The following is a 26,044-nucleotide window of genomic DNA, read 5'->3' on the forward strand; positions in this document are numbered from 1 at the left end:
CAGGCTTTTTTTTTTTTTTTTTGCAGGTGACAGTATTTTGGCCTGCATCACTTTTATCCCCTAGGAAACACTTTGAGTGTTTGACTAAGGCTCCAAATCTGACAGTGAATCCACAGACAAGCAGAGACCTGGGACTGGTTTGTCTGAAGGGTGGTGTGTGCATTTTTTTTTTTTTTCTCTGTGTCGGAACGAGCCCTGAGAACGCGAAGCATTAGGTGTGCTTTGCCGTTCATTACAGATGTACTAATTTCGTAGATCTACATTAGAGTGACATTCTGCCTCTCCCCGGTTTCTGGTTTCTTATGTGGAACGGCTCAAACAGGATGTTGTATTGAGATAAGTCGCTGACACAGCTGCATGTCTGGTGTGTGGTAGGGCTTCTTAAGAAACACAGGTTTAGTCTCAAATGGGTCATCACAAACTGTTCGTACTTGCAGAAAAATGATGCATAACTTTGTGACACATTTAAAGAAAATGTTTGCAGTGTGTGCAGAATGTCCTGTGCCCTCTATCTACCAGCACAGGTTAATTAAGTCATTCTTACATTACCTACATCCGAAACGTAAGCAATAAAAACCAAAGGATCCAGATGTGGTTTAATGGTTTTATCTTCACAAGAGGTAACACTGCAGATGTTCATACATCATTTAAAAAAAAATCTGAATACAGTGTTTCATATATTCATCCATATATTGAAAAGTACATGAAATAATATTAATTTTAATAACATAACAAAAGGACAATGACATCAGTAATAAAAGTGGATTACAAAGTGACACTTTATGTAAATAACTCTTAAGAATTAGGTAACAGAAAAAAAAAATAAAAATCAGACAATAGTTCCATTTTACTGTATGTAAAAACACTGAAGTGCTATTTGTTCAAAGCTACAAAATACACTTAAAATGCAGGAAGTGTTTTTTTTGTTTTATTTCCTTCAAGGAAAAGTACTATAAAATAAGTTACAGTACAGTGAATTTGTCCAAACCGACCTTTGTTCCCATCTTCCAGCCTTTATTGTAAGTATAAACAGATGTAACTCAGAAGAGTAAAGAGATACTGTTTCCTTATGGTAAGCGTCATCCCCCAAAAGGAAATGAACAGTTGTGCTGATGTCAATAACTGTCTAGTGTGTTCATGTTTAGAAGAATAGCCGCACAAACGTTTCTGAAAATGTGAAAACTTCTAATCTTCAACGTCGTCTGTGTATCACCCTGCCCGTGTCCTTGGTAGAAAGAACCTTCATGAGCTGAGAAAAACTTGACAAATACTTCATGTTTAGTCACATAACACAGAGGCAAGCTCTCATACATCATCAGCTGGCAAAGGAGGTATGTTAAACCTTGGTCTTGTGAAAAAAGCCATCTTCTCTCTGCAGACAAAGAAAACAAAACTTTATGTAGCTTACATCTCATTTTATTTTGTAAAATAAAGGCCTGTTATGTTTCAGTAAATGCATGTAAGGGGACAGCAGCCAGTTTGATCCTGTGTGTATCCCTGTTTAACCTCTGGGATAGTCTTAAAACTCATCTAAGATGCTTTACTGCCATGCAGGAAACACATTCTTGAGGAGTGATGGTTTAATTGAAGTGAAATGCCTGAAGTGTCATGTGGTAAGGGGTTCAATAAATGGTTTCAAATTTATATAGTCTGAAAAATCTTATAATCTGCCCAATATGCTTGAAGTAGCTTTGGTTACATTTCAAAAAAAAAAAAAAAAAAAAAAAAAAGAAGTGGCTATGGTGTGATTTATTTATTTCTCCTTTGTGCTTTAACTCCTGATCTAAGAAAGCGGGTTAGGGAGGAGTGGCTGGCAGTTATCAGTCCTGTGATTAATATGATCATTAAATCACACCCACATCCTCTGGGTTAAAAATCTTTATCCTCAGTTAAGATAATCACACGCCTTAACTTCTATTTCAGCATGAATTTAAAATTTCCTCAGGGAATAACGGTATGAAATCTGACCATGAGTCCTGACCTGAATGTCTGCACAGGCAGGGGCTCCTTCTGGCTCTGCCCCCTCATATGCAGAACCTCTTTGGAAGCTTTCCTCAGCCTCCTCTCTGCCGCCTCCTCCTGACGTTGCTCCTGCTTGCTTTGGCTGGCCTGCAGGACAACAAAATGCTCAACTCCTGCTGGCCAAAGCTGAACATCACACGGCTCGTGATGTTACTCACCTGTCTCTGGGCCTCTCTGAGCAGGTGGCGGAAGCGCTCGTCCCTCAGGGCCCAGTGGGGGATCTCGTTGGCCTCCCTGGACTGTGGCTCCTCCAGTCGCAACTTGAGCTCCCTCAGGGTGCTCAGCTCCTCCATTAGCTGCCTCTGACGTGTCCTGCAGGCTTGGAGATCCAGCTCCAGGTCCAGGGAGGTACGTGTTGGCTGCTCGGCCAGGGAGGAGCGATATGACTGCTGCGTGCACACAAACACAATCAGAAACAAGGAAAGTAAACGCACATTTATTCCTGATGAGTTACAGTCAGAACGTACCTGTTTATAGCGCAATGTTCTCCTTTCCAAAGTGTTTCTGACAAAAGGTGATTTCTTTGGTAGAGTCGAGCTGTCGCTGTCACTGCGATACAACTGGAAGGTAAAGTCATGACACAGTCATGATGTCAGGACAGAAACATTGGTATCTGAGTTGTAAATGTCAATCAGCAACACTGATAACACCTGACATCCACAGACTGAAAACACTGTTAATGTTTTCCTTGTTAGCAAACACTCACCCTGCAGACATATTGACTGCGAGCCCCAGGAGAGAAGGTCTGAGAGCGAACGATGGTGCTGCCACGCATAAAAGGGGAGGCGTGACCCCAGCGCCCCCCCCGATCCTTAGGCCGCACTCGCACCGGCTCTGGGAACAGGCCTTCTGTCATGGTGGCCTTCTCCACCTGCAACAGTGCAATGGCAGCACTTTAACACCAGATTCCTGTACTGTCTGTGGATAAAAACGTGCTTCTACCGCTGCAGCCGTTACCTTCACTGTATACAGTTTGCTGATTGTCTGATCACAGCGCCCTCCAGTGGTGATGCAGATGCCCTCTGCACACAGGCCCTCAGAGCAGGGAGCTGTGAACGCCGTGCTGTTGCTGCAGCCACTGTCTACCGACTCCGCCTGCCAGCTCCTGCCAAACACACTTGTCATGAAAACGCTGGAGGCAAACAGGAGTGAATTCTGTCTACGACAGGAAAAGGATCTGGCTCATTTGTTTTGCCATCACCTCTCAGATGCCGCCTCCCCCGGCTCGTCCTTCTTCTCCAGGCTCTGCAGCTCCAGCTCTGCATCTCGCTCCTCCAGGTGGGTAGTGGTGGTACGTGACAGCAGAGTGTCCTGTGATGTCACAGAGCAAACTATCAAACACCATCTTCGCATTGTCAACATTCCTCCTCCCTCTGCTGCAGAGTTCATCCAGGGTGAAGCTGCGACATGAAGACTAGCCAGTTTTTTTTCCTGGTAACACCTGAGGATGGTTGAGTTTTTTGATCCTGTTCCAGCAGGTTGATGCATTAGAAAATTCTTTTCATTATCTCCTCATCAGGTCCTCCACAAGCACGTAAACAACTGAGCCCTCTGCATTTTTACTCACTCAGAAATATAAAGTAAGTTGGTTAATTTTTTTGGACCATGTCAGTTTGCAGACTTTGCTCTGCAGTCTCTACAGGTTCTGCAGACATTTTTAGGTAAAAGTGACATTTTTATTCTTTCTCTTAAAAGCTCCATTTTAAGGTTTTATTTCAGTTGCATCAGATATTCTTCCACACACATCATCATGACTTTTATTCTTTTCTAAATGGCCCTGAGGATGTGAAACAGTGAATGGACAAACAGTTACAAGAGAGTAATAGAACTTTTTCATCATGTGTCTCTCAGATTTCACTAGGGCTGAAATTTTTGCTTTTAAAAGTCCATACAAGAAATGTGGGTATAGTTATTGACTCTGCTGTAAAATCTCTTAATAGTGTTAACTTTTTCCAATTATTAATGAATTATTGTCAGTATAGTTATGAAATTTGGTTTTGTTGATACAGTTATGTACCTTTTAATTTTATTTTAACAATCGGACTGTGATCTAATCTAAGTGTAACTGTCTTTATCTGTTTTACCCCATACAAGCTTTTCTCTGTCTGTCACCGAACAAATCTATGAATGTGTGTTTACCATAGCTCTGGATCTCTGCTCGTCGTCTTGGCTGTCGTGGTGTCTGCGATGGCTGAGGTTTTTCTGTTCAGGCCTTGGCAGCTCCGTCAACATCTGGACTCGCAGCCAGTGGTATGCCATCTCTGTGCTTCCCTCACAATCAGCCAGGCTCACCTGGGTTGTACCCTGTGGTAAAATATTAGATGAATAAATTGTGAGTTGCCATAGCTTCAGGGCCAGCTTGCGTTTAGCCCTTCAGACCCACCAGCAGCTCCTCCTGAGCCTGAGGTCCCAGCGAGCAGACGGACAGCTGCAGAGCGCACACTGCCAGGACGGTTGCAGGGACAGGAATGCAGAAGCCTTCGTTGAAACTCATCTGGGATTGTGGCTCCAACGCCGTACAACAGTAAAACGCACAAGCCCTGCTGGCGTCCAGTGGAATCAAGTGCACCTTCACATACCTGAACATCAATAAAAGTAATTTTCACAACGTGAGATTTCTCCTTAATAGCAATAATGTCAAAACTATCATGGTGTAAAAGGCCCCCTCTAGCTGCTCTGTACTGTCCTGGTTTAACCGTGTCCTAGACATGATAATGAGCCAGACTAAACCAATGAGATCGTATGTTAATTAGAGGCTGCCTTGCCAGATCTGACTGACACCAAACAGGCCAATCAGAGCATTGATCCCACCCAAATGCCACAAAGGTGGTGAATTTATTTATTAGAACATGTACTGAAAAAAATGACCTCAAGTCTTTTGGACGTTACAATTAAAGAAACAAACTTTGCCTACTCATTTTTCCAAGAGTTATTTTGAGCACAGAAAAGCTTCAAACCACTTGATTCTTTTGGTCCTAAGTTAATAGAAATCCTCTCGAATCAACATAACGGAGGAGGAGCTGACTGACTGAAATGAAGCCCAACAGAACCAGGCTACAAATTTCCCAGTGTTCCAGTCTTCTTGCTAAGCTAAGCTAACCAGCTGTTGGCTGTAGCTTTATATTTAAAAGCACAGTTACAAAGAGTGCTATAGATCTCACCTAAGCTCAGGAGGAAAACAAATGTTGAATTAGTCCTTTAATCATAAGAGCTTAAAGTACTCACACTTTATAGCCTTCTCTCAAAAGGGACCTGTTCAAGTTCTTGAGCTGCAGCAGATGAAGTCGCAGAGACTGAGAATGAGACTCCCACCTGTACAGAGAGACCATGGAGTCATACACTAACAGTGGATAGGCATGCCAGCACACACAGCGTCTACTAACGCTTCACTCACAGCAATCCCACTTGGACCTGGGTGGGCTCGCTCACAGACGTCAGCTCTTTCATGTATGTAATCTCTTCAGACTCTTCTGTCCTGTTAGAACAACAACAAATAAGGAATAAACAAACTGTTCTCTCTCTCTCTCTCTCTCTCTAAACACTAGCTTTCGGTAGAGACAGTCCAGTGTCACAGGCATCATGACAACAGATTTGTTCTATGCTTAGATATTATAAAAATTATAACTCATTTCTTGTAATTGTGAGACTTCTATTTAAATTCAAGGTTTTTTGTTTTTTTTCTTTCAGATACTGATGCTGTGTGATGTCATTACAGCCCACTGAGAGTAAAGGATACAAATAACGCATCAGGCTGAAAGTGGGATTCCTTTTTAGTGCTGCAGTTTCCTTTTCTGTCACTAGAAGGCGCAGGTACTCCTGGGAGCTCTGTGTTTATGCTCTGTTGTATTATCATTAAGGTGGATGTCCTCTCACCTCCTGCCCCAGGCCTCGAAGACACCGCTGTCTGTGGCCAGAGCGTCCTCAGAAACGCCTGCAGAGACTCTCCTGGCCCTCCTGCCACTTCTGTTGGCACTGTTCCCTCTCAGAGTCACTCCTAAAGAGGAAAATACGCCCAGTTAATCATCTCGGAGTCCTCGTTCTTTGGGACGAGGATACACTGTCCTTGACTCACCTGTGGAGGTAAAAGCCCCCTGAGCCCCACTGTCTCTGTGACTCTTGCTGTCCAGTTGATGCACAGCCGTGGAGCTGACTGTGTCCTCGCTGCTCAACATGACGCTGTGTGGCAGGGTTTGGGACTGTGCTCGAAGCCCCTCTAACAGGCCGCGACCTGCCTGCTCCATGTATTCCTCTGTCATCTGGGTGAGCGGGCAGTCCTGAGGGGCAGAGTGGTAGGGTGTGTCCATGGGAGAGCTGGGTGGTGACAGCGAGGAGAGCGAGGAGCGGGAGGAGAGGGAGGCCAGGGATTGCGGGGTGTCGTGGGAGCGCTTGGGTTTGTTCTGGGTCAAGGGGTCAGGAGTGAACACAGAACAGTCCCTTGATATGGTCTCTAGAGGCAGCAGGTAGCGCAGGTGGGGGTCAAATGGCTCTCCTGCCCCCTCGTGACGGTCATACTGGGGAACACCGTAGATGTCACTGAAACTGATGGAGCTGAGGGAGCCTCGACTGGATGCCAGGGAGCCCCGACTGGAGGCTAAAGAGCCGCGGCTGCTGCTGGACGACACGGTTAGAGAACTGGCCGACAGGCTGGACACATAAAGATAGAGACGTAAGAAAACACAGAGATTCTGTGAAGAATAACTGAGAGTGACAGTGACACTGACAGTGAGCGTGAGTCGCACCTCTTCAGCTGGGAGTGAAGGTAGGTGGTGATTCGTGTTGCCTCCTCCAGCTGCCTCAGCAGGACGTTCCTCTTCTCCTGCTGCAGGATCCTGTTGGAATTTACACATGGATGCAATTAAAATTAAATTAAATGAGCATGTTTCTCACTCTCTGCTATTTCATTACTTAGATGTTTATTCCAGGAGCCAGCAGGTTCATATCAGAAAGTTCAGTGCATTCATCTCGCATGATAAACTGAGCTATGAGGGTGCCCGTATTTCTCTTCCAGGTACAAGAATATAAAAACTAGCAGATAAACTGATAGTGAAGACACAATGAGACATATGGTTTCGCAGGGAAAGAGCAGTATTTGGGTTATTTGTGCTATGTTCCAGCATGGACTACATAATATAATATATTGCTAAATAAATAATCAATAAATAAACATGTTTAAACTGATTTATCTTTGCATGGATAATGCCCATTTTGAGTGCATTTTGTCAACTTAACAGTATAAACAAAACATGAAAATCAGCTTATACTATGTGGTGTCGAGACAGAGTCCTTAGCTAATGTTAAGTTATGACACTTGTTGGAATACTGTCACTGAAATGCACTGTGTCACATTTTGTACAGTGCTGGTATTTTCAAACATGATCATAGTGCATCAAAAAGTTCACTGAATCATTTTTTTCTGAAGTAGATAAAGTAGTAAAGTTAGATCACTTATATATAAATGATTTTAATTTATGACACAAAAATAACATTTGACCTTGGGACCAGTTTGCTGTGTGTATTAAATGTCATATCTGATATGGTTCTGTTGGCATTTCCTGGTAATTAATGTTATTTATTAACCTGAAAAACTGCTTCACGAATGACTTATTGTTCTGTAATGCTCATAACTTAATAGCTAATGACTGTATAAATGATATCTGTCTGAACTAATCCATAATTTTGTCATGTATTATGTGTATTCATCAGAATTTTAAGACATTACATTGTTAAACCTAACTACAATAAAAACATATAAATCATAACAGGAAAATGTGTGTGATGATAAAGCAATGTCAACAATGCCCAACGTTTAAATGCCTAAAATCAGAGACTGTCCCATTCTCACCTCTGATTGGCTCCCTGGCTCTGAGAGCTATGGGCTCGCTGCACCTCCTCCTCCAGCTTGGAGCGCTCCTCTTCCAGCTGCAGCTGAGTCTCTGGCGGGTGCTGCTGCTTACTGACCAGGATCAGCTCCTGCAGCAGGGCCTCCTTCTCACGCAGGAGCTGCATGAAGTCCCGGTCGCGGTCCGCCTCGGCCCGCCCCGACCAACTTTCACTGTCCAGCTGTGCTAGCTGGTGCTGGATGCTCTGCACCCTGAAGGAAGAACATGGTGCGTGACAGCAATACCGGTTTACATAGTTCTGATTTTATTCATTACACCTGGCACAACAATTGATACAGCTGACAAATTTATAGTCACGGACGTGCAAGTACATGCCGAGTCTGAGCTTGAAAACAACATTTGCTAAAACCAAATGTGCCTGGCACGGTCGAATACGAGGAGCACATATGCCAAGAATGAAAATATTAAATCCCTTCATTCCCCTCACACCACTGACCCCCACCACAGCTCAGACCACACAATACAATACATCATCAACAATCAGCTTTGGTATATGAACACTGTCTTGTCTTTAAGTGGTTATAGTGGTTGAATATATTGATAGCTACTGGACATATACAATACATTAGACGTTGGAATGACCCGATTGGAATATTAACACAAACGACATATATCTCCAAATCTGAACCTGTATAACTGACTTGGAAAACATAGCTGATCAGTGAAGTGTACAAGTATATTTTTAACATGACAACTGATCAAATACTACACCTTTTCAACGCATTCCAAAGTGTTTTCTGTCTTACAAAACTGTACAGATGACAGACTGCTGCCAGTCTAGTCTCAGCCTTTTGAACATGTAATATGTGGGCTGCACATGTCACCGTTCACAATGTTTAACTGACAGAAGGCAAAGCCTGAAGATAGCAAAGGGTGTTCCAGTTAGAACATCCAGTACAGCCTCTGTGCACCCTGCAACATGGCAGAATCAACCCCAGATACATATCTGAGCCAAGCTGACACTTCATGCTATGACTACAATGACTGCACTGAGTGTAGTCATTTCTACCTGAGCTACCTGCTGCGTCAGCCGGCAGCCTTACAGGTGGATAAGACAAGACACTTACTGAGACAGAGTTAGGTGGGATCTCACAGAGAGAGAGAGAGAGAGAGAGAGAGAGAGAGAGAGAGAGAGAGAGAGAGAGAGAGAGAGAGAGAGAGAGAGAGAGTCCGGAGCTGGATGAAATAACTGTTTATGTGTGCTGGATTTCAGACAGGGTGACTCAGTGAGAGAGCATGCAAGTTTCCACAGGTCTCCCTTCGCTCTCTCACTCTTTCTCTCACCCTCCCTCCCTGATGTCATGGTTGGCACCACTGCTGCTGGGTCACCACAGCAACATGAATGAAAAAAAAAAAAAGAAGCATGGAGCCAATGTATTAACACAGTGACTGGTGCTGTTTCAGCTATCATCACAGTGCTGTCCCTTACAGGTGGGACATGCACTGCCCAACATGCAGTCTATCAATCATTAGGTAACACACTCAGGACACACCTGTGGTGTATTCATGAACACCTCCCGTTCGAAACTGACCAGAAATTCAGGCTTTGCTCAGTGTTGATTCTGCCAATATATAATTCAGCCTCCACTATAGAGTGAGCTGGGATATATTTAACCAAACGGTGTGTGTATTACACCACTTTGTGGAGGAGCAGGGTGTGCACCGAGGCAGGCGGGGAGCAGTCCGCTCTCTGGCTGTACACACAAAGGCAGCACACAGTCAGCAGCAGCGTGGCCAGGCAAGAATGTGACCACCCAGCTCATTCCGCTGGCCAGACATCGCTCAGCAGCCCCGGCCACCAGGCACAAATACTATTCATAACGCATCCTCCCACTGGACTGAGGAACGAGAGGGGGCTGAAGGGGGCCTGTGAGTCAGTGCTGCATGCTAGTGTGTCATAGTACTACAACTGATAAACAACAAACAGATAGCCACACTTACTTTTTCTTGGCTTCCTCATACTGCCAGTTGAGTTTCACTTTGTCTACCAAATGTGAGGAATCTTGGGAACCATACTAAAAAAAAGAGAGAGAAATTAAAGGGTTGAGGGTGTCTAATTCAGAGACATGGACTACACATGAAGTCATAAAATTAGTCATATCAGATGAATGAAAGTTGTACAGGAGCTTCTTGAAGCTTATAGAGTCCTCATCTGAGCAGCTGCTCATTCTTCTAATGCAGAGGTTTTTGAGGTCTGACTCTATGGCCCCCAGCATCCTCCTCCACCACCCCCATCTGTGAGATACAACTCGAGCCCTATTTTTTTTTTTTTTTAGCCTGTTTACATTTTTCCAAATTGGCCTCATAAAAAGTTTCTGTTTGTACCCATGGATATTCAAGCAACTCCTGCTGCACTGGGTGAGACAAAGGAACAGGATGATTCACAGGCTACTTCTGAAGTTATATGTTGCGTCTTTTTACTGTGATTTATGGAGCCTTTATTGACTATGGACATTAAAGATAATGGCATTCACAAGAAGTGAGCCTGAATCTAAAATATGTCCTTCACATTGTTTTAGGGAGAGAGAGGGAAGAGTAGCAGTGTCTCCTACCTCTCCCATGATGTCAGTCTGACAGCCAGTGTCACAGTACTGTTGCAGTATGCCCGAGTCACCCACGGCCCCAGTGCTGTTCGCCATCTCAGTGGTTGAGTCGCTGATGGACAAGCTGCTCTGGAAGTTCACTGTCAGCTTAGCAAGGCTCTGTGAGATAGAGATGAACAAGAAAACGGTAACCATGAACAGACTTTCAGGAAATGATTCAGAAAATGTGGCCTGACAATCACACTGACTCTCTGTCTACTATTCATTATTTATTGCTCCATTATATTTTTGCTTTGCTGACAAAACCTGAGACATGGTGGGTGATTCAGATGTCTGGAAATGTGCTTTAAAAAGACAATGATGAGAACCAGCAGAACACTAGAGGTTAACAGACACTAGGGGTCAGCATAGAATATTTCAAAGACAGCAGTGGAGGTGATCCAGTACCTGGATGAGGTCCTGCCTCTCCTTCTCGCCTGTGCTGATGGCCTTCTTGATGCTTCGCAGCTCGTCAAAGATGGCTTGAGCCTCGTCCAGCTTGTAGTTTGTCTGACTGCAGGACATCTTCCTGTCAATCCTGATACAAAATAAATAAATAAATAAATCACACATTCATTTGTCTGCTTGGTCAGTGGGTGTTAAAGTTCCATATCATACCATATTTGTCCTTTTTAGGATATGAATTTATGTGCTTCATTTTTAATAACTTGTTTACCTTCATTTTAAAACATTGGAAAAATATTTGCTAAATATTATGCCCTCAGCCATGTTTCTATTAGCATTTAAACAGTCACGATTTTTCCCCATTATTCCAATCCTTGGGTCCATGAAGTGGTCAAACTGCCAATTATGACTACATAGAAAAGTACCTCAATTAATAATGTTGTAAATAATTAAAGTAGAATGTTGAAGCTTTACACATTTTCTTTGACCTCCAATGTTTTGGTGAAATAATCTAATACTGAGTCATATTTTTAACTTATCTAATAACTTTTTTTGATATTTGAAGTCAGATCAGCTGAAAATAAGTCACAAAAAATAATCACCAGATGAAAATCTGAAGTATTTTTGTGTGGGAGGAAACATTCATGAGGCACCCTGTCTTTCTTTAGACTGTGGTCAGTTATGAAATACAGACACTGCATGTGACAAGGCCTGTGTAAATGCTAATCTCTATTTCTTCCCACATGTTGAGATATTAAATGCCACTTTCATGTGCTCATTTCGTTGGAAGCAAAACTTAACAAGACCCGCTCTATTTCAAAGTAAATGGGTTAATCCACTTTGCTCTCCTGCCTTACAGTGAATCAGCCTATATTCTTCATTGTGGGTGTGAGGAGGGGGCCTTGGTTGGTTTGGTGGTTCGGAGCTAGAGGAGTAAGGCATGGTGCCTCCTCCATCACTGGGCCTGGCACATGGCCCCTGCTCTCACCACAGCCCGCTTCCTCCACTCTCCTTCAACGGCAGGTACTGTTCGTCCACCCGACCCTGCCTCTTCCTCCCAAAAACAAGCTCTGCTTTGTTCCCCCAACCCCATTGGCAAGGAGTTTATATGCTTAGAGAAAAAAATTAAAAAGGTACTGCCCACCCCTTGGTGCCTGCCTGTATTAAACCCCCCCACCCTGTGGCTTGTAGAGCAGCGAATATACTTTTTATATCTTAAGCTTTAAGTCAAATCTGAAATTTTTTCACAGGTTTCTCAAGATAAGGTGACGAGTAGAAAAGCTACTCATATGTCAAACTGTCTGACAGAGAAAAACTCCTGACTCCAAACTCCTGAATTCTTTCAGTCGAGTAGTGACAAGGGAGGGGATTTCTGGTTAGAAACTGTTTGTTTGCTTTATCTGATGCGATGTGGCGTGGAGAACAATTAGCTATATTGCTGACAACATCTGAGATTGAAAAAAAAAAAAAAAAAAAAACAACAGCCGTAGGGTCCCTCCTGTCCTCAACCCTACTGGGCAAAAACCAACCCAGAAGAAACAATAGGACACATACTTGCAGGCAAACAAAGGCACGAAGACACACACATGAGCACGTGTACACATGCGAAAGCTCGAGAGGAGGATGCGTCCATGTTTTCTGCAAGCTGTGTATTCTGCTGGCTATTCTGGGAATCACTCGAGTTGTGCATTATCTAAGAGATAAGGGAATCTTTGCCAGGACTCAGGAAGTGCAGAGGAATTTGCTGCCAGATATCTCTGTGTTTTTGAAACTGCTCTCGAGCCCCAACCTCCACCTCTCCCTCTCCCTGCCCCCTCCCCTCTCCATGGAGCAACTTCCTCTCCAGGCTGAGCCTTGGCTCCCTGCACTCCACTGGTGCATCCTCTTCCTGAGGTGGAGTCCCCATTTCCATCAAAAACTCCCTCCATTTGCCTTTTCTCAAACATTCTCTTTTTTCCTGAAAGAGGTGGAGCTTCTATTTCTAACATGAAATTTGGAATGGCTCTGAAATGTTCCCAGCACAAAAAGACACACTATGCGTATGTGTTTGAAAACCAGCACAAATTAAAGGAAAATGGGAAAGTGCCTCAAAAATAAAGGCTAGAGACCAGTATCTCCTCATTATTCTTAGAAAATCTTCTCAATTTCTATACAGGCCAAAATGTTTTTTTGTAAATGGTGACATTTTAACTACATTAAATATTCTGTATGTCCACAAGGAGACACATGGAGAGACAGAAGGGAAGAAAAACAAAGACAGTTTAAGTTGAAGATAAAGGATAACAACTGGAGGTGAGAGGGAATTAAAACAGGGAAAAGGCCAGTGGGTGGGAAGCCGTTAGGCCGAGTGTTGTAGGAAGGAGAAGGTTGGCCATGGGAGGAAGGGTGGGCCTGGGACACACAGAGGAACACTCACTCCTGCAGGGTCTCCACTCCCATTTCCTTATACTGTAGCTCCTGCTTCACCTGGGCCAGCTCCTGCTTCAGCCTGGTGAGCTGCGGACACAAGGCCAAGCACCGGGTTAGCATGGCGCACAATGGGCTTCTCTCACCACTACCACGGGCCAAAACTGCTTACTCATGACTATTCACACACAGGAATGCTCAGCTATGGTTTATACAGAGAAGCACATACAGAGACCACACTGGATCTCACATTAGGCATTTGTTCTGGAAAAAGTACTAATCACTAAAAGGTTTTCTGTTATTGACATCAAATATTGTGGATTTAAAATGTGACCTGCTTTAAAAGTCTTGTGGAGTATTACATTCATATATCAGACAGGGAAATAATTCAGTACTGTCTTCTATTGACTTTAAAGGAGGCACCCCATCATCATCATCATCATCATCAACAGGAAACATAACCCATGGAGCTGCCTCATGGGAAATGTAGGATTCAGCATTTGTGTAATGATACAGTACACTCTGACAATGATCCTCACTTGACCTCGACTGCTGATTCAATTTGGACAGTTCAGTTGTAATGGCTCTTACATAAATATGCAGATTTTCTAAAAGTGCAATAGTAAATTTTTAAAGTATCATTTGATGTTTACAAAAAAAGTTAAGAGTCTACAGTACTAAATATGACAGCTAGCAGCTGTAAAACACTGTTAGCCTTAACTTTGAGCCAAATTCAAACTACAGTATGCTAAAGTGCTCCAAAATAAAGGTCTAAGGATGAAATTTAATACAGTGCATCATGAATGTGTGGACCAAATTTCAGGGCAATTATCCAAAACTGTTCTGCTATTTACTAAAAATGATGAGCAGCACGTTTTTACTGGAAACAGGGTCATAAACCACTTTCACAAAGTTTTTCGCTTTGGTGGCTACTTCAAACTATATTAGTGTCAATTTGTGGGTGTTGCCTGTTGAATGACATTAATTTAACAGCTGGTTATACTCTGTCATTCAATCCCTGGAAACACCATTTGTCTTCAACTGTTGATATATGACAACTATATTTACAATCCTTAGCTTTCATTTGTTCTAGTTTCTCTAGATTTCTATAGCAATATATTAAGTCTTACTCATGTCTCAAAGCATAGAACAACAATCTGAAATGCCCCTGATCCAGGAAACATCCTCACCCGTATGACTGATCTCAGACAAATGTCCAACTTGTCCCTGTGACTCAGTGACCTAGCCTTTGCTTGAACCTTTGATGATGATCTCATCCTCATCCTCTCATCCTCTTGAGGCCCCAGGCCAGAGCCACAGTATCCTGTAGGGGCCACACCCCAGCCCCCTTTTAGGCCCAAAAGGGCCCCTCTCTGCAGCCTATTGTTCTCCTCCGATAATGACTTACCCGGTCTCGTCTACAAGCTATTTCCACTTTTATTTGGTCAGGATCATACTTCGCGTTTGAGGACGAGCCAGAGTACGCTGTGAACACATAAAAAGAAAGGACAGTCAGGGATGTTAATGTTAGTTAACAGTGATGATTTTAACATTAACTTGTTGTTGTGAGAGGTAAAGGGAGGATCCGCCGTCGTCCCCCAGCCTGTGATGTTTGTGGACGCCTCCTGGACATTGTGTATGTGACTATGGGCTGGAGTCTGAGGATAAACTTGATGGAGTTGATTAAAAGGGAGGGTGAGGTGAGCCAGGCATGGGGACCTGGAAAATTTCTATAGGCCTACATTTACCAGCTAGTTTCTTAAGGGACATCAAGAGCATGTCCAGGCCAGATAATTAGTTCAGACAAGGGTTTTGGTTAGGATTAGGTTTTGGTTTTCATGGAGCCTTCCAATACACTTCTTCCATTCTTTGATTATTTCTTTTGTGTAAGCTCATGTGTATTTATTGATTTTGAAGTTTGCGGGTTCTGTGCCAGAGCTGGATTGCAGTGTGTCTTACTGCTGGTGATGGAGCGGTTGTCCTCAGAGAGCTCGTGAAACAGCAACATTTCCTGCTGAGCCAGCTCCAGACGCTGCTGCTTGACCATGTACATCTCTTTCTTGGCTTTGAGGGCCTCCTGGGCCACCACAAGGTATTCCTTCAGCATGCGCTCCTGCTCCTGCCGCCATTGGGTTCGCGGGTTCTCTATCTGGGTGGTCTCTGACAACAGGACACAACAGACATGTCTAATGAGCTAATACTCCTGTGAAGATGTGTGATAACACACATTACAAATGCCTGGATTCTTCAAGTTACAAAAGCCTGTTTACACTGTATTTTCACCAGCGAACATACAAACTTGAGCCAAACTGCTTGAGAAACTTAAAAATACAGTATTAGAAAGCAGAAACTTGGGATTCCCTGCAGGACTTCAAAGGGTTAGTAGGCTGCATGATAAGCCAGTACTGAAACTATGTACTCACTGTTGATGTGGTCGATGTAGTAAACTCCCACTTGCTGGTCATAAACCTCCTCCCACCCGAGAGGCAATTCATCTCCAACACAGTCGGCAAATGTCAGGGGTTTGGTGATCCTGAAATTATTTAAAATCTATTCAGTGCAACAGCAAATCCACATAAAACAGCTTAAGAAATAATAATGTTCAGGGTGCTCTGCCTCGTTTATCATGTTCTTAACAGATGTTACGAAAGAAAGAAGTAAAATTTCTTCTGCATCTTGAATCCGTCAAACTCTAGAAGTTGAAGCTGTGCCTCCAATAAGAGTTTTTAAAATGTGTACTAATAGTACTAATACTATATCATCAGCAACAGTAAATCATGTTAGCAGCAAAAGACAGCCTGGGGTATAATGATTTGTGTGGCTGTGGGCCCCATCAATAAACACTAGCAGGTTGTAACAGTGATTATGAGGGCAAAGCTAATGACATCAGGCTCATGCACGTCTAACTCTACACATAAGAGAGAGCTGTGGACCAGTGGTGGACCAGTCTGATGAAGCAACTACACACAGTAACTGGTTACTATCAATCAGCGTAGACAAACAGGGGGTCCAGCAGCACTGACCCTGTCCACCACAGTACGCTCACAATGCAGACAGGCCTGATCCTGGCGAGGTATGCACACAATGAGGCGACAGCCGGAAGAGAGTAGCCGAGGCATTATACATCACATTCCTCAGGAGACAGACGCAGCAGCTCTCTGGACACACTCAGTACAAACTTCACATCAGCTCAATTAGTTTGCAAACCCGTGCTTTTCAGGCTAAATGCCACAAGCACCGATACATATGCCGATGATTCAAATTGGTAGCAAACAGAAGTGGTCCACCTCTCAACACACACCACTCCACAAAAGCCTTTATTAGCACTTTCAGTGCTGTTTGGGTGTAGAGAAAGGAATCTAAGTTGATGACAAATCACACAGGCTTGTCAAATGCAACGATTTGTCAAATTCAATCAACTCCCTTTGCATTTCACACATTTTTGGGAAATTCCACAGGCTACATTACTGATGACTGCCACTTTGCATGTAGGGTGTAATGACAAGACAAAATTATTGTTTGTTATTCTTCCTATAATTATTGTTGTGACAATTCTCTCACTGCAACATAGTGGCCAAATGAACAGCTCGACTACAATTAGCTCACTAAAACTAAATGAATGACAAGTTAAATTTCAATGTATTCTGTCCTCAAGTTAGATATTTTAAAAAAAATTGACATTTTGCTTGGAAAGTAAACCGATTATCAACTGAGCCTTTGAAAATGTAGTCAACTCATGATCCCTCATCAAAGGTTGCAGATTTCTACTCCATTAGCTGAGATCACTTCAAGAGAGATTGTTTTTGAACCACCACAGATGTTTAATTTGAAGATGAAAAAAAACCTTTAAAAACTTTATGAAGCAGAATGTTGTTCTTTCTTAATGTGTTTATCATCGCAGGAACCATTAGATCCATCTTGTGACCCCTTTGAACACATCAATTAATAGCCTCATCATTTCATCACTACATCACCCACCGCAGTGCCCCAACAAAGACCCACATATTCCCCCCCCCCCCCAAAAAAAGGGAACAAAAACTGTCTATACAAGCTCCCATTTCTTAAGACAATCTGTACTTTGATGTCAGTGTGTAAAAAAAAAAAAAAAAAAAAAAAAAAAAAAGGAGCCATGTGCATGCAGCCAAAGACAAGGACAGGGCAAACACTAGCACACTCCTGAGTGTTTGTTCATAGTAAACAAATGTCCAGACGCTAAATACTCTCGTAAACACTTAAAAAACACTCAGGTTAGTTGCACCTGCTGTCAGGTTATCAATGATGTGTGAAGGAGAAACAATGACAACCATCATAAAAAGATGAAAAAAACAAAATCAATAATATATATATATATATATATATATATATATATATATATAAATATCACAGGCGCTTACTGTTCTGATATATTTTAAATGAAGACAGGGGAGGAGAGGACAGATATGAGAAGGCCAGAGGGATTTTAGTACTGAACTGCCCTCTGCCACCCCTAGAGAGAGAGAGACACAGAAAACAAACATGTCCTCTCACAGATCTGAATATCTGAATGTTTGGTTTGTTACACAGTCTTGTGACAGCAGCCTCTGTTTTTTCCAAGTCATGTCTTGGTCTTGGGAGGCTTGTAAATGCTGCGCAGCTCAGCAGACACACAGAGGAGGACACACAGAGCGTGTGGGGGGGGTATTTAGTGTTTCAGCATTTTTGTTGGGACTATTCGTATACTATTAAATCAGCAGTTCAAAACATCACATCTACCTATCAGCTTTTCCCTGACTGTGTCATTCCCATCAGACTGACACAGCAACCCTGGAATTGATCACTGACTCTGTTAACTGGTCAACAACAAACACTACCCATCAGACTCTGCTCAGATCAAGGCTAAACACTGATTTCTAAAATAACTGTACAACTTAAGGATTATAATAGAGCTGCTATAGAAAGACTGTAAATCTGAAGCAGGTGCTGGCAACCACAACAGCACAGGCCTATGGACAGCAACATTACTCTAATATCATTTAACCTAATGGTCAGTCCACCACTTTGGTACAGACTGAAATATCTCAAGCTGCTACCACATGGATTACCATGACATTTTGTATAGATATTCATGATTCCCAGAGCATGAACAGTGGTGACTTTAAAGATCCTCTAATTTTTTTTCTTCTAGCATCAAGATGAATCAAGATATTTCTGACAAATATCTGAACAGCTGTTAAGTAGATTGTAATAAAATGTGGTTCACACATTCATGGTCCCCAGAGGATCAACTGTAATAGCTTTTAATCCAGTGCCATAAAAAGGTGCTTAAATATGACAGAATACCGGTGTGGTTGGTTAAGCTGTGAATGCATGTGGTTATTAATAAGGGCCAAAGTTTCATTCGGAAGTTTTACACATTCTTCAGGATCTTCTTTCAGTCTAAGAGGAAACAGAAAATGAGACAGATATCTGAAATAGACAAAGGAGAGTGACAGAATGACAAGCATGTTCAGCTGTGGAGGAATGAAATGCTGCTGGTCTTGCTTCCCTGCAAAATATATTTAGTTGTCAAAGACATTCGCTAATTGTAGAATAATCTGTGCCATCCTGGGTTGTCCCAGAGGATATTTCTATCTCTAGCAGCCTCCACCACCACCACCACCACCACCCCCACCCCCACCACCACCACCACCACCACCACCCCCACCACCACCACCACCACCCCCCCAATGGGCTGCTGCATGGGAAAGGCATGTGTAACTAGAGTCTGGGGTGCTGGACCTTGCCTGGTCTGATCATTCCAACTAGCCCCCTTGGCCTTTGTTTTTCAGTTGCAACAATTAAGATGTGCTCCACTACAGGTTTTGCAAAAATAACATTAATTAAAAAAGCCGGGTTTGAGTTCAGCTTGACCACAGTTCAGTATGCTAAGGCTTGACCGCCACGTGGTTTTAAGCAGCTAACAATATTCAACAATACTCCTGCTGCTGCTGTCTTACAGTGCAGTCAGTTAAATAAAATAAAAAAATGTGTCGCCGATTACTCCACCAAGTGAGTTAATTTAGACAAGTTGTTGCCACAGCCCAGTGCAGGCTGCTCTGTGTAGGAGTTCACATGGAATGACTTTTTGACACTGATGTCTAATTGTGTGATGGTTCACTGTGTGAATAAACCAAACACTAGTGTGATAAGAACAGCCAGAGTCAACCACAGCAGAGGACCGTCACTGAGCTGCACGCCTCAAAAACAAATCACCAAATGTCTCCAACCACTAAAACGCTTTTATTGCCTCTGCAAACCAGCTGCTGAAGTCTGCAAATAAGAATTGAGACATGGCCTCTGAATGACAAGCATCACATAAGTGACCAGAAAAACAACAAATGTGATCACACCGGCATGACGCTGCATACAAGCACTTAGACATAACAGAAAATTGTGCACGTTCCCCTTTTAACTGTAACATGCAGCACATGTACCATATGTGTTCATTCTCATATTGTTAGCTGTACTCTGGAGGGGGCAACAGAGTATGAAAAAAAAAAATGCCACAAGAGTCGCTGCTCTAAAAATTCCACTGTGTTAAAAAAGAAATGTGAAAACAACTTTGAGAGGAATGTCATTTATGTCCAGCCTGTCTGAGGGTTTCAGAGGATTTCAGAGTGATGCCTGAGGCAGCTGACAGACAGACAGCCGCGTCTCCCATTATGTGTCAAATCTTATAGAAATAGGTCTCTATAAGTGGACTGACATCCCTGTGTCTGCACACATTTAGACACATGGGAAAGGCTCGATGGACAGGGAGCGGAGCAGAGTTGGGTCCACTGTGGAAAAACAAAAAAAGTGTCCTAACAGCTACCACAACTAAAGGGGCTCTTCTACAAAAGAACAGTTCTTGTTTCCTAATTTGAAATTGACCTCAAATGTCTAAGCAGGCTGTTGGATGACTACTTTGAGTACAGTCACTGTGAAAGGATGATTGCAGCACTCACATCCTAATCACTTTAAAATGGGTGAATCCAATCACAGTTCAGATTTTTTTTTTTTTTTTAAGTTATGTTAAGGTTCAGAGTGCCCAGACCTAAGAGATTTTTTCTAAACATAGAGTTGATTAAAATATTTCATTCATAAGATAAAATTTGGGGAAATGTGCTTATTTATTTTTTTCCTGATGCAACAATCATTTCCACACATCTGTATGATAAATATGAAGCAGCAGTCACAACTGTAAGCTGGATGGCTTAGCACAAACAACTTACACTTACCAGCACCCTCTAAAGCTCCCTGATTAATGTTAAAGCTGGTTTGGCAACATTAAGTGACATCAACACAACAAGTCGCTGCACCTCCCCTAAAAAACTGTCCAGCACATTACTCCATGAAAAACCACATGGCTTTTTCACATTTTGGTTTTTGTATGGAGTAATGAGCAAAGAGCTTTATATGCACAGAAGGTGGATTATAATATGTGCACCCATTTTGAAAAAAAAATGCTGATACAGTGTTTGCTAAATAAAGGGTGGTTAAAGTAATTAAAGTAAGTTTTACACAGCAGACCACATTACAAGCACGTGGAAAGCTGCTTTCAGTAAAAAGAATTTGTTTTCTCAACTGACAATATAATCTCCGGCTGTAAAATATAGAAATCGCCACACCAAATGGACCTATGCCGTCAGCTACTGTTTTCCTTCTTTTTGAATGAGAAATGTGAAGATGTGTGGAAGGGGAAAAAAAACAAAACAAAACAACAACAAAAAACAAACAAAAAAAAAAACAAAAAAACAATGGTGCCCCAGAGGTTGAGGTTGGTCCACTGAGTTTGGCATGTCCTGTTTAGGTAGCATTTTTCACTGGAACACATAAAGCACCCTGCAGGTCTGACTGCAGCTGCTGAAGAAGTGGCAAAGCAATATTAAAGCTATTAGTGAGAGTTTTATAGCTGTAAATCATCCAGAGTAGTTTGAACTTTTATAACAAGGATCGTGGTGACAGCTGAAGACAAACACATTGTCAGCTCATGAAACAGAACGCAGAAAACACACAGGGCAAAATGACACCAGATCAAGCAATGGCATGTTTGCAACCTCCCCCACCAACAGCCAAAAAAAAAAAAAAAAAGAGCTATCATAATGAAAACACTGGGGAAGCAAAATAACAGCGGGGTTCAGCGCATGTGAATAACCTTTCGGTGCTGGAAACACAGCTCACCCTTTCCAGAATAATTGAATTTGGTGTGCTTTGTGACCAAGTATAAAGGCCTCCCTTTGCTGAGCGGCAGGCCGGCCACGGCTGTTGCATAACAGAGCTAATAAAGAAGGGCTACAGGGCCCAGGATGGAAAGGAGGAGGCAGACACGTGGGAACTGCCTCTGTTCTGCTGCTTTGTCTGGGGCCGCAAGCAAGAAGAGCCCCTGGACATTAGTGTAGGCATGCCTAACATTTCGCTCATTCCACAGTAACAAAAAAGGCTTATCTGCAGGAGCTGGCAGGGCGGCCCCAAGGTGCTCAAGGTATCCACTGTCCTCAAACACATAGTCATCAACATCATGGGTGGATGTAATGACCAAGGGGACAGGGACCCCAGAATGCAATGTTTACAGGCTTTCGTTTCTGTATTTGTGCTTACAAGTTATCTCATAGTGACACAATAAACGCATAAATCTGCTCTTCTACTGAGCAAAATAGCTGAGTAAGAGGTGCTTCGCCAGTTTCTCAGGTGTCTGTGCATTGCGTTCCCACATAGATCTAATTTTTCACTACATGCTGTCATCTAACCAAGACGGCTCTATCCAGCCTCTCTCCTGCTTACAGATGTGCAGTGTACCAGCATGAACAAACTTGAACTCTGGCTGATACGCGGATCCATTGCTGCACATCATGATGATCATTGACAACTATGTTTCATCTAAATGGCTCTTGTGTTTTAGTGATTAGGCGATAATCCGCTGCCGACACGCTTCTTTGTGGGTCAGCAGACCCGAGGCTTGCACACATCAGAGACGTCTCAGTGCGACAAACCAGATAACGGCAGTGAAACACTGGGTGTTCACACAAGCTGTTACAGTGAGCTTCTGTTTCTGGAGCAAGTTGGTGAGCAGCTCCTGGAGTCTTTGCATCGCTTCCTACACGGATCATATCATGTCCAAATATTAGTTTGATCCCTGCCAAATAAAACATGTTTCAGTAATGAGATAAATACTGAGCACTCACACTGGGCACCATTTTACAGTCGAAACTAACACTAACTGAAACAGTTCATCCAATAATTGATTGGGTGCTTGACAGACATGAAATGTAAACAATGTGGAAAATGGTTTAAATCACTCCAACTAAAACTAGGATATGTTTTTTAAATAAAGTCGGAAAATAATCTAGCAGCAGCCAGTGAGCAGCACAAAGCAAACTAAACTGAATAATAATAACATCAGGATCCTTATGGGGACCCTGCATAAAAACACTACTGGTGCGAGGAAAGTCAAATTAATTCTCAATGTTTGGTATTTACATATAAATGCTTACAGTTTGTAGCTGGTTAAATGTTTTTTTTTTTTTTTTTTTTTTTAAGAATCTGATCACAATCGTTTCATTTCTGCAGTAATGTAGCTGTATGTCACATAAGGCTAAAGCTTGTAGGCCTATAGCAACATGTGGTCGATACCAGACAACAACCCTGGTATCGGCCTTTGATTTCTGCTGGAGATAATCAGATCAAATATGGAAACTTATCATTGCTCTCGCAATCCACTTTATGCCTAAATGGCATGCAAACAAGTCAGACTCAAGACTGAAGAGCTGACACCTTTTTGTATCACTTGCACAGGAGCAGAAAGTCAGCTTTTAGAGCGATGCAGTCATGTGATTTATTGGAAGGTCAGTGTCTGGTGGTGACAGAAGATATTTCTCTGGCCTAGAAAACCTATAAAATCACCGACCATGACCAGAACACGTGTAGAAAACATTCTTTAGACATGCAAACGTAAAACCTCAGAGACCCCTCTCCCTAAAATGCTGCAGACTAAAAGATCTTGTGAAACTGCTATCAAGCTTCAAATAACAATGGTTAATCAACCTGAAGGCAGGAGGGGGCCTTCAAGGAAATCAGGTTTTTCTTATCTAGATTACATGCAGCCACTACATTGCTACTGTCGAAATCTGCTGCAAGAAATCTAGTTTAAATGTTACACAGAAAGGAAATCTGAATGCTACTCTCCTGCCACACTTGAAGTGTTGTTTTTGTGAATTTCTGCCTTTGCCTCATAATGCAGCAGAGTTAAAATAATTGCTATAATTCCCCATAATCTCACAAAGTCTGCTTTGAATGCCTGATCGAGCCTGTTTCTGGGTTGGTGAAATCCCAGTCCCCACAAAAGCACATCCTTGCAGCTTTCCCAGTGGCCCAGCTAGCATTCCTCACATATTTTCACAAAGATCTCTGGGAGTTGGAGTTTCAAAGCTCTTGCCATGCTGCTCTCCATTCTCAGATCCAGTAAACTCACACATTAAGGGATGAAGTGTGACATTACTCGGTACATTTCAGAGCTGTACCTGACACACCGTGGGCTCTGAAGAAGCTGTGTTTGCTTGAAAAGGAAAGGGGAGCTGAATAACAATAGGGCTCTGTGTTAGGTGTCTGAACCAGGAATGTTTCAGGTCACTGGAAGTCATAAATCTCCTGATGAGTCTGAATGACTGGAGGTTTGAGACAATTAAGTTTCATATTCTACAGAGAAGAGATAAAACTACTAAACCAGCCAGGTGAGCAGGCAACCAGGGTTTCTAGTGTGCTGTTCAAAATACATGCAGCTGTTCGGTCAGACCCAGCTCCTCTATCTATCGACAACAAAGCTGCCATACCACCCGTGGAAAAGACACTTCATGGCATTTTACCCGAGTACGGTAGGTGACCATGGGCGTCACATCCCGTGTCCGCCCTGGTCAAGAGGTGTGGAGGCCACAGCTGCTGCCAAATCTCAGCTGATTCATCGGCTACATTACGCACCGCAGCCCTGCGCCACATTAAATGGGATGGAGGGACTCTAGTCCCCTGGTCCCCCCCCAAAACACACAAATCTGCCTCCGTCACTCCCTCCGGCCGCCCTGGCATCTCCTGCAGTGAGGTCCGGGGGTCTGGAAGGAGGACTTGCTGAATCTACTTTACTCTGTGTGAGTGTGTGCGATCCCAGCAGTCCCGGGCCCTCAGCATACCTATCTCTGGGGTCAATCCACGAAGTTTGCCGGGTGTTGTGGTCGATGAAAAACACTCTGCCATCGTAATCCCGGGCTTCCTCCCAGCCCGCGGGCAGCGGCAGCTCCGAGCTCTCTCTCCGCTTCCCGCCGCTGACCCACGGCATAGCGTCGGGATGGTGCGAGGGCTGAAGCCCCCCGCCCTGCTTTTTATCCCCCACAAAAGGTCGCTCCTCACTGCATTACAACAAACTCCACCTCGACGCACTTGTCGGCGCAAATAACGGAGACGTAAACACAAAAGTTTCCACCGTGGTTGTCCCTTGAAAAAGTCCCACAGGAGGAACATCCACTTTTCTTCCTACAAACCCCCAGAAAAACAGCAGCAGCACGGCGCTCTCACGGTCCTGGGCCCTCCATGTTCGCCTCCTCCACCATATTTCATTCCTCCGTGTCCATATTCGGCTACAGCACATTTGCATAAACGGTGGGACGTGGGGCTGAGCGAGCTGCTCCGGCCAATGGGGAGACTCCAGGCTCGACACTTTCGTCAAAGTTTATTAAGACACGGTTTCTGAAATTCATGTCAGGTCTCACCTCAGAGACTCCGCTTAAAGGAAAAAGGAGCAGCGAGACAGTTTCGCAAACTCTCCAGCTGCCAAACAACCTGTGCGCTCATGAGACTCGGTTTTAAAGAAATAAACGAGTCGGAAAAGGGGACAAACCTGAAACAGGTCGGAGGTTTGATCGTGTTTAACTTCAATCTCTGGACAACTCCCCCCTGGACGCAGACAAACCCGCGGTGTATTGACTGCAGGGGCGTTAAAGCGGTGCGGCAGCGCCACCTGGTGTCTGCAACAGGCAAAGTGTCACAGAGGTGACAAGTAAATCTGCCTTATACTTTCCTCCTGCATTATAGATCAGGGGTGGACAATCCTGGTCCTCGAGGGCCATAGTCCTGCTTGTTTTCCAACTATCCTTGCGTCAACTATGCTCATTACCGGAGCCTAGGCGTGTACCGTCAGGTGTGTTCAGCCAATCACAAGCTGGAACATACCATCTCAGCTGAGGGTGCACGTGGGGGAAGACAAAATGAATTGGTACCTTCCAGCTTCTGATTGGCAGAACACACCTGACCCAGGTAATCAGCATAGGTGACGCAGGGATAGTTGGAAAACAAGCAGGACTGTGGCCCTCAGTGCCCACCTCTGCTATAGAGCCTCACGGCTGAGTAAAAGAGCTGCATTACCTTGGGGCCAGGTGGCTCTAGTTGAAATCAGCTTCTATTATTTCACTTTATTAATAAATAGGAGATTTTAGACCAAAGTAAACAGTGCTTACTAATTTAGACATTATTGCCTGAGATAAAGAGAGAATAATGGTGGGGAAGGTGTAGCCAAAGTCGGTTAATCGATGCTGTTTATTGCTTTTCTTACATTTTAAGTTTAAATCAAATACACAGAAATTGACAGAGCAGTGCTGTAGCGTCACCGTTTCGACGTTTGATCAGCTCCTGAAAATCTAGTTCCAGGGCCCTCACATTTAGGACCCCCCACTGAGGACATTTAGAAAC

General features: G+C 43.4%; 1 protein-coding gene across 5 annotated transcripts; it reads right to left on the minus strand.

Annotated features, from left to right (window-relative positions):
- Positions 1-590: 590 nt before the first annotated feature.
- On the minus strand, positions 591-25,224 carry wwc3 (WWC family member 3). Of its 5 annotated transcripts, none has more exons than XM_026304732.1 (23): positions 24,493-25,223; positions 15,739-15,848; positions 15,275-15,475; positions 14,724-14,800; positions 13,326-13,405; positions 10,913-11,042; positions 10,475-10,624; positions 9,864-9,937; positions 7,865-8,113; positions 6,762-6,851; positions 6,095-6,666; positions 5,896-6,016; positions 5,417-5,497; positions 5,248-5,334; positions 4,406-4,601; positions 4,162-4,326; positions 3,224-3,333; positions 2,980-3,127; positions 2,729-2,893; positions 2,490-2,582; positions 2,181-2,408; positions 1,982-2,109; positions 591-1,372 (listed from the first exon to the last, which is right to left on the minus strand). In XM_026304732.1, the coding sequence occupies exons 1-23, from the start codon at positions 24,636-24,638 to the stop codon at positions 1,306-1,308; spliced, it is 3,468 nt and encodes a 1,155-aa protein (XP_026160517.1). In that variant the 5' UTR covers positions 24,639-25,223; the 3' UTR covers positions 591-1,305. The 5 variants fall into 5 exon arrangements, with proteins under 5 accessions (XP_026160517.1, XP_026160516.1, XP_026160513.1 ...); XM_026304731.1 differs by having other exon boundaries at positions 6,744-6,851; XM_026304728.1 differs by having other exon boundaries at positions 2,181-2,411; positions 24,493-25,222.
- Positions 25,225-26,044: the final 820 nt, after the last annotated feature.

This window comes from Mastacembelus armatus, chromosome 4 (assembly GCF_900324485.2).
Source record: "Mastacembelus armatus chromosome 4, fMasArm1.2, whole genome shotgun sequence".
In the NCBI taxonomy this organism is placed as follows: domain Eukaryota; kingdom Metazoa; phylum Chordata; class Actinopteri; order Synbranchiformes; family Mastacembelidae; genus Mastacembelus; species Mastacembelus armatus.

Excerpts from the sequence above, each read along its gene's own strand:
- wwc3 (XM_026304729.1), bottom strand. The coding sequence starts at position 24,638 with ATGCCGTGGGTCAGCGGCGGGAAGCGGAGAGAGAGCTCGGAGCTGCCG. Across the intron at positions 15,476-15,738 it reads CTACATCGACCACATCAACA|AGACCACCCAGATAGAGAAC; the intron begins GTGAGTACATAG and ends TCCTGTTGTCAG. Across the intron at positions 10,625-10,912 it reads AGAGGCAGGACCTCATCCAG|AGCCTTGCTAAGCTGACAGT; the intron begins GTACTGGATCAC and ends TCTATCTCACAG.